The 7862-nt window shown below is 47.8% G+C and overlaps 1 protein-coding gene across 3 annotated transcripts; it reads right to left on the bottom strand.

The window, feature by feature from the left end:
- Positions 1-257: 257 nt before the first annotated feature.
- On the bottom strand, positions 258-6067 carry HIGD1A (HIG1 hypoxia inducible domain family member 1A). 3 transcript variants are annotated; one of them, XM_085050116.1, is made up of 4 exons: positions 5981-6067; positions 4057-4164; positions 2117-2251; positions 258-1289 (listed from the first exon to the last, which is right to left on the bottom strand). In XM_085050116.1, exons 2-4 carry the CDS (start codon positions 4157-4159, stop codon positions 1240-1242), a joined length of 288 nt encoding a protein of 95 aa, XP_084906242.1. In that variant the 5' UTR covers positions 4160-4164; positions 5981-6067; the 3' UTR covers positions 258-1239. The 3 variants fall into 3 exon arrangements, with proteins under 3 accessions (XP_084906242.1, XP_084906245.1, XP_084906243.1); XM_085050119.1 differs by lacking the exon at positions 5981-6067 and adding an exon at positions 5728-5923; XM_085050117.1 differs by lacking the exon at positions 5981-6067 and adding an exon at positions 4496-4645.
- Between the last annotated feature and the right edge of the window lie 1795 nt (positions 6068-7862).

Below are 7862 nucleotides of genomic sequence, written 5' to 3'. Positions count from 1 at the left end.
GCAGACAATTCCAAAACTAACCTTAATTTCCCTTGACAGAGCTTGAGACTGTGTGCTCTTGTTCTGTCAGCTGCTGCCTGGAGAAAGTGACCAAACCCCACCTGACTACAAGCACCCCTCAGGTAGTTGTAGAAAGTGACAAGGTCTCCTCTGAGTCTTCCCTTTCCAAGCCTCCTCAGGTGATTTTTACTCAGCTCACACCATCCCTCTGCAATGGGATAGGACTCCTCCCCAATACATCAATAGGCAATCAGCTGTTACCTCCACTGCTCAATTTTATTGGTATTTAATCTCCCCCTGCTGTGTACAACAGGTCACAGGCAGGTGTGGTTTGTACCCTGTGGTATCTGGAACATCCGACGCTGTCACCACGGAATGTCAGCTTTTGTACAAATTGGCTTTTATTTTCATCACTGCTGTTAGAGGTACAAGGGGTTTGAGAGTAAAATAACTCACAGAGAAGGGTTTTAATACCTCAAAGGTGATGGGGGTGCTTCTCGGATTTGAATGTTTTTAAATTTTCTACGGGGAATAACACTGCAGAAATCAGCTAGATCATATACTTTAAAAGCATTAAAACACCGAATTAATGTTTAGTTTTCACAATATGTATTTTAAATGTTACATTTAAATGTTACTCTGAAGAACACTGTAAATAAAGTTACAAAATATCACAATCCAAGGGTCTGATATAGCAAAATAGGGAGCCTGTGTCTTCGTTAACAGTGAATAAATATAACATTTAAATAACTGCAACATACTTATGCCTTAAATAAAAAAAATAGATGTTTATATATCTCTCTCAATATTTTAGAAGTTATTTAGTACTACTGGAAGCTTCTAAATTACAAAGTTGGAGGCAGAGGATAGAAAATGACAGCAAGGCATTCCTGACACTCCCTGACAGAAGCCATTCAGATATTGTGGTTTTGGGCAACAACAGCAAAAGAAGTCACCAATTTTTGGACTGAGTTGAAGAGGAAGATAAAGGGATTGCACTCCACTAGATTCCCTAAAAACTGGGACGTGGTGGTGTCAATCAGAGAGAAGCAGACCCCAAAACCCACTCCCCCAGTGCACATTCTGAGACTGCCAGGTTCAGCACAGTGTACCATACACAAAATAGAACAATTCTCTAATGCCATGTATTATTTTTTTTCCTCAGGAACCTCTCAATGGGAAGTTTGGAGCTGCAGTACACAGGCCACCACAAGGACAGGGATTTCAGACAGCCTCCCACTATTCCTTGGGCTTCACCACATATTCCTGGTACATGGAATACAGCACACCTGAAAGAGAGAAATAAAAGCACAAGAATTGTGTTAAATGAGAAATAATGGGTTTAAAAATCTGAACAGTAAGAGATATTCCCAGAGTAATACATCTTTTCCTTTCCTCTTCAGCTGTAATTTTTTAATAGCAGTATGAACACTACAAAATTCTTCACACACAGAGAAACTGGGTATGAAAATACACAATTTATGAAAATGCAGATCCTGAGCTAATTCTAGTTTCTAGAAAACCAAGCTTTTCTGTTGTTCCTAGGAATACAGTATGGACACAGTGTTTAGTGGGATGCACATTTATACACATACACAGCTGCAATACTGGGATGAGATCTGGGATGTACAGATCAGGGGCACAATGTCCCTGTACATTCAGAGACACAATTGCAGTCCCCAAAATATATATATATATTTTATACCTATATATATATTTTTATAAAAATAAAAGTAATATATATACTACCATGGTCTACACAAGCTGTAGATCTTCCAAGGCCTTAAATTCAGAAATAGCAGCATATTTACAAAGGAAAATATTAATGTCAGATGAATGTTTTCTATTTTTTGCCTCTAAAAGGCAGGGAGGCAGAACCTCACATTCCATGTCTGGACATAATCAAAATGGCTCCTCTCCAATCAAATACATAAGTAATCAGATTACTCCAGAACGGCTAAGCAAACACTCTCAAATAAATGTTCTGGGTACTTCCATCCCAAGGCCATGCCATGCCATGCCATGCCATGCCATGCCAGCTGTATTATCCACTGAGAGATGCAAGAGGCTCCCCATGGTTTGTCACTCCCAAGGACAGCTCCCATTCCATACATACCACACGTCAGAGCTCCCACGACAAAGCCCTGGGCTGCCACACGCATGTGGATCAGGTGAAGGGACATTTTCATTTCACCTCTGTGCTTCAGCCTGTAGAGCCCGTAGCCAACCACGGCAGCAAAGCCAGCCATCCCTGCAAGGCAAGGAGAGCATCCCTCTGAGTGGAGATCCAGGGCATCAGGAGATGTGGAGGGACCCACCTAAACAGAATAGCCTGGGAATCACTGAACTGTTGAGGTTGGAAGCGACCCTTAAGATCATTGAGTCCAACCGTCCCCCACAGCTGCCAAGGTCACCACTGAACCATGTCCCCAAGTGTCACATCTCTACAATTTTTCAATCTCTCCAGGGATGGTGACTCCACCACTGCCCTGGGCAGCCTGTGCCAGGGCTGGACAGCCCTTTCCTTGAAGAAATTTTTCCTAATATCCAATCAGACCTCCACTAGCATAACTAGAAGCTGTTCTCTCTCATCCTAAAATAAGCCTGTTTTGGTCTAATCCCTCTGGTTTTGTGTGGTGGTAAATGCTGGCCCATCTCCCGGTTTCACTCCAGTGCCACCTCATTCAATGCACAAGTCAGTGCAGCAAAGAGATTTCCATCAGCATTAAAACACCAAAGGAGCAGCTCCAGGTGTCAGAATTCCTTGGATATTTTTCAGACAGAACCAGGGCACCTGCTTTCCTGGATGGACCCCTACTCAGCTGCTGCTCAGACTCTTAGTGTGTGGATGCTCCCTGACATAAGCACCTGCCTGCTGCAGTTGCTACTCAGGGTGTTGTCACATTTGGCCAGGTGCCAGCAGGACAGGACAAGTCACATGTTATTGTCCCCAAGCTGTGGCGAGGGAGGCTCAGCCAGGTCTCTTTCCCAGGGCCAGAATTTGCTGATATTCCTTCAGCAGAGCAAACAGCCCCAGCTTTGCCCTCTCCAAGCTCTGTACAATGATGCTCTCACAAAATACACAGCAGCAATGCACAAACTTCTCCAATTCCATCCATTTCACTCCATTTTTAGGATTATTTACACAGTTCAAAGGTGGCTGCCAAGTTTTAAGTGCTGTGTATATTTTACTGATGAGAGCACGGGCAGTTTGTCTCCCTGAGCTGGAGCATTACCAGTGCCACCAGGAAGCTATAAATATTTAATTCACATGGCACCTTCATTAAATACCAATTAAAAGTTTTAGGGCCTTCAATTCAGCTGTGACACAGGTCAAAGGTGTGTTCTGCCAATCTGCTTCGGGGAACTGGAACTCATGGAGTTCACAGTACTCCTGAGCAAGGTGGAGACAAAGTCCTGTGAGCACGAAACCAGTGACGGAAATGTGCTGGCAAACGCAACAGCTCACCCCGAGTGACCCCACTGCTCTCCATTTAAGGTGGCTGGAAATCAAAACCTTGTCTTGTGTCAGACAAAAAGCTGATCCCTGCTCCCTCCAGAAGCTTTTCGGGGCTCTCAGGCTGAGAACTTTAACAACTTTCTCAAGCTGGGGTAAAATAAAAACTACTAAAAAATGCTTTTTAAACTACGTGATGGCAGCAGAAGGGTGAAACATTAACTAGGCTGTAATTTAAATCGTTCCAGTTTGTATTTTGATAGCTTTTAAGTAATTTTGTAGTGGTCACATAATTCCCAGGAACTGTGCTCCAAAACAGCTGCACAACACACTCCTTAATCACCTGACAGCATCACCTTAATCTGTTTTCTAACCTCACCTTAAAAGTCTTTCAGGGATTGTTGATTTGGGATTTTTTCTTATACTTGTAGGTTCTGAGTTTTTTATTTAACAGACTTCAATAATTTACCTCTTTCTTGCAGAACAGATACTATGGGGAAGTTATTTCTAAGTAATTTCCTGTTCACAGGAAGAAGGTGACCAGTGGTGGTGTTTGCCACATCGATTGTGCAAACACATTTCTGCATCTTTAAACTCACCGATGGGAACAAACGGCGTCTCTTTAAATTTTCTGATCAGCTTCGACGTCTGGCTGGTGTCCGTCTCATACTCAGGATAAACAGATTCCTGGCTGGGTGACATGGTGGCTGTGAAGACAAAAAGCCTCCCTTCAGGTTTTGGAACCCCAAAATTAAGAGAATCTTTAGGGAAAAAAAAATTCCCTTGCATATTCCACCAGTCACAAATATCCAGGTAGTGAGATATAAGAAGAGGAGCCATGGACAGATGCTTTAATTCAAGTGAAGCCTTGGGAAGCAGGATTGTTGCTTACCAGGAGAGGTAAGAACAGGACAAAACAAACAAAAAAAAAAAGTAGAGAAGCAACAAATTTCTATCATCTGTTTTGACACCATTACAGATCCCAGTGACCCCCACAACACTCACAGGGAGCCACAGAAAGCTTTGGTCGCTGCCCACCTTTCCTTTTAGGAATTCCGTGCCTCACCACTCCACTTGGCTTTCGCAGGCTGTTCCTTTATGGCAGCTGTGACCTCAGCAAAGTTCACTTCTCCCCTCTTGATCCCTGCCAAGAGCAGCAGCCACAGCACTGGGCTTGGGAAGCACGAGCTGCTGCACAAGGTCAGCCCTGCCTGGCAGCTCCTCCATCACTACAGCCTATCCCACCTGAACATAACTCTTATTTCCTGCAGACTGGCATGGGGATATATCAGGAGGAGAAATCATGCACAGGTCATTTCTCACCTTCCCTCAATGAACATAAAAAGCACCGACAGCCCTGGGAAGGGCTCCACTCACAGAACCATCATCACCAAACCAGTGAGACCATCCTCCAAAACTTCCCAGCTTTTTGTGGTGGGAATTACACAGATTGCACCAAGACCTGTTCCCTCCTCAGTGCTCAGCATAAGCATCATTCAGTTAATGACAATTTCTGCCAGTGACACCGCAGAGTGCCCTGCTAGAAAAATCTCCACTGTTATTGTTCAGCTTTGCTACCAATGGCAAAACACAGCTCAGGGGCACATGGAAAGACTCCAAGCTCTCAGAATAAACCAAAAGGAAGTTCATTAAGCAGGGGCCAGTAACCACAGGCAGAAGAGACATTTCAGAGGTGGCTGTGCACCCTGGTTACACAGCATTTCGTGCACACCCATGAGAGCAGACTGACTGGTTCTCAAACTAAACGCACAAACTACTTCCGCTGCAAGGCCAAAGGATTTGGTCTCTCTGTGCCTACTACTCTCTGCCACCCTTGTTGGCTAAACGTAAATTATAATTTTAGCCTGACTCATTCAGAGAAGGAAGCAAGAGCTCCCTATCACTCAGAAGAGGAGGAGACAGCCAGAAGTGCGATTTACATAAGAAAATTATATTAAAAGTGAAACAGTTTATCCACCAGGAGAAGTTTCCGTGACCTTCAGCTCACACCAACACGGGCACAGGGCAGAGGAAAGTGGGTGAAACACACGGCCCGGCTGCTCTGACCTTGCCGATACCGAACAGGGAGGTCAAAGCACCTGTGTGGGAGGTGTCACCCACGGGGGACACAGGGAGGACCATGGCTGGGAAGGTGACAGGTCCCAGCATCCCCCTCGGCAAGGGGGAAGGCCCTGGGTACCCCCAGCCGCCTTCCGCCTGCCCAGATCCACATGGGGATCCTTCCCCACTCCAGCCTCGGATCCCCGCACCTCACACGGTTATCCTCCACCACTCCAGCCCGAGGCACCTTCACCGCGCTCCGGCCTTCTCCCCCAGGCCACCGCACTCCACATAGGGCCTCTGCCCCACTCCAACCCCAGGCACCTTCACCCTGGCACACGGGAACCCTTCCCCGCTCCAGGCCCAGGCACCGTTACCCCCTCGGGAATGTGCCCATGACCGCGTCCCTGGCCGTGTCCCTGGCCGTGCCGCGGGTCCCACCGGCCCAGGCCCGGCTCTTACCGCGCTCACCCGATACCGGCTGCCGTCTGCCGCGCCAGGCTCCGCCCCCGCCTCTTATTGGCCGCTTGCGCCCCGCCCCTCCCCCGGGACCACAACTCCCGGCGTGCCGCGCGCCCGCGCGCCATCCGACAGCCAATCCGGAGCGCGGCCGCTGCCGCCTCTTCCTTATAGGGGCGCGGGGGCGGGGCGGTGACGTCAGCGCGCGGCGCTCCGCATTGCGGCGGGGCGGTGGTGGCGGGGGAGGCCGGCAGGGGGCGCTGTGCGGCCCGGCACTGCCTCCCTCACGGGCAGCGTGCGTTCGGGACGCCGAGAGCTGGCGGGGATCGGGCTCTGGTTTAGCCCCAAAATCGGTGTTTGCCATCGGCCGCAGGGTGCAGAAACAGCCAGTGGTGCCTTCTGCAGCTTGGTTGCCTATCGCCTTAAAAACTCGTGTTGTCACACTGTGACGTGGAGACAAACAGAGAGAGACTGTTGGCAAAGCCATGGAGTGACAGGACGAGTCTGAACAGTTTTGAATTAAAAGAGGAGAGCTTTAGATTAGGTGTTGGGAAGAAATTGTTCTCTGATGGGGTGATGAGGCCCTGGCACAGGTTTCCCAGAGAAGCTGTGGCTGCCCCTGGACACCTAGCAGTGTCCAAGGCCAGGTTGGATGAGGCTTGGAGCAACCTGGGACAGTGGAAGGTGTCCTGCCTGTGGCAGGGGATTGAGACGTGTGCGAAAAATCCCGTTGGGAAAAGCCAGTGTCCATAAAGGAGAGAGAGGAGTCCTGCAACTTTGTTCGCATAAAGGGAGAGAGTCCACTGGGGCACAAGCCTGTGGGGATTTCTCTCTCGACGTTTCAGAGGATGCAAGCCCCCTTTTATCCCAAACTCCCAGCTGCACGTTTTGCTCTTCCTTTCCCCATCAGCAGAAGTACCAGGAAAGTACAGCCTTCCTGAACTGCCTACCGCATATTCCTCCTTGAAACTATCGTTTTTCCCCAAAGTTCAGGATCTCAGGCTTGTGCAGCCCCATTTGTCTGGTTCAGGAGCCAAACTGTCTGGGCTCTGTAACAAATCTGTGGTTTGAAGTTAATAGAGACATTCAGACTCATTTCAAAGCCCTTCACACCCATCCCCTGCCCATGGAATTGTTTGTAAAGACATCAGTGCATATCTTCCCTATCATTCCAAAGCCTTGAGAGAGAAATCCCCACAGGCATGTGCCCCAGTGTACTCTCTCCTTTTATTCAGATAAAGTTGCAGAACTCCTCTGTCTGCTTTATGGACACTGGCTTTTCATAGCAGGATTTTCTGTACATCACAGACTATGTTTGCCCAAATTTCAGCTTTCAAGCAGAGCTCACTTTACCTCTACTGAGTGCCAGGATTTTGATACCCAAAGAAAACCTAGAAATTCCTCCTGACTTAAACTGCACTCTGGAGGAGGAAGAAAAATCCACTGAGATCCCAAAGATGGCTAAAAGCTTCTCCTAAACCTGAGAGCAGCTCATCAGAGCAAAACAGCAAAGATGAATCCTTCTGTCCCTAAGCCCAGTGCTCCTGTGTGGTGTTTGTGCCTCCCCATCTCCGAGCTGGGGGAAGGCAGAGCTGCTGCTCCTGCAGGGTCACTCTGCCACCAACAAGTGGCATTTTGGGCAGCACAAAATAAAGTGGCTCAGACAAGCGCTGCATCTCTCTGAATGGGCTTCCCATTACCCCTAATCTGGTTACCTTAATTGCCAAAGCCATTAGGGCTCTGCAGTCAGGAAGGAAACAAAAAATCTATGCAATTACCAGCCCCCAAATTGAGTTAAAATCTTGTAATAAATTACAGTGAAGGCCACTTTCTCCAGTGACTCTCAGAGGCACATTTAATTCCCTGCTTCAGGGCAGAAACTCAA

The sequence above is a fragment of the Lichenostomus cassidix genome, chromosome 2 (assembly GCF_008360975.1).
Source record: "Lichenostomus cassidix isolate B80296 chromosome 2, HeHo_3.0, whole genome shotgun sequence".
Taxonomy (NCBI): Eukaryota; Metazoa; Chordata; class Aves; order Passeriformes; family Meliphagidae; genus Lichenostomus; species Lichenostomus cassidix.
This window is presented reverse-complemented; position numbering and strand designations above follow the sequence as displayed.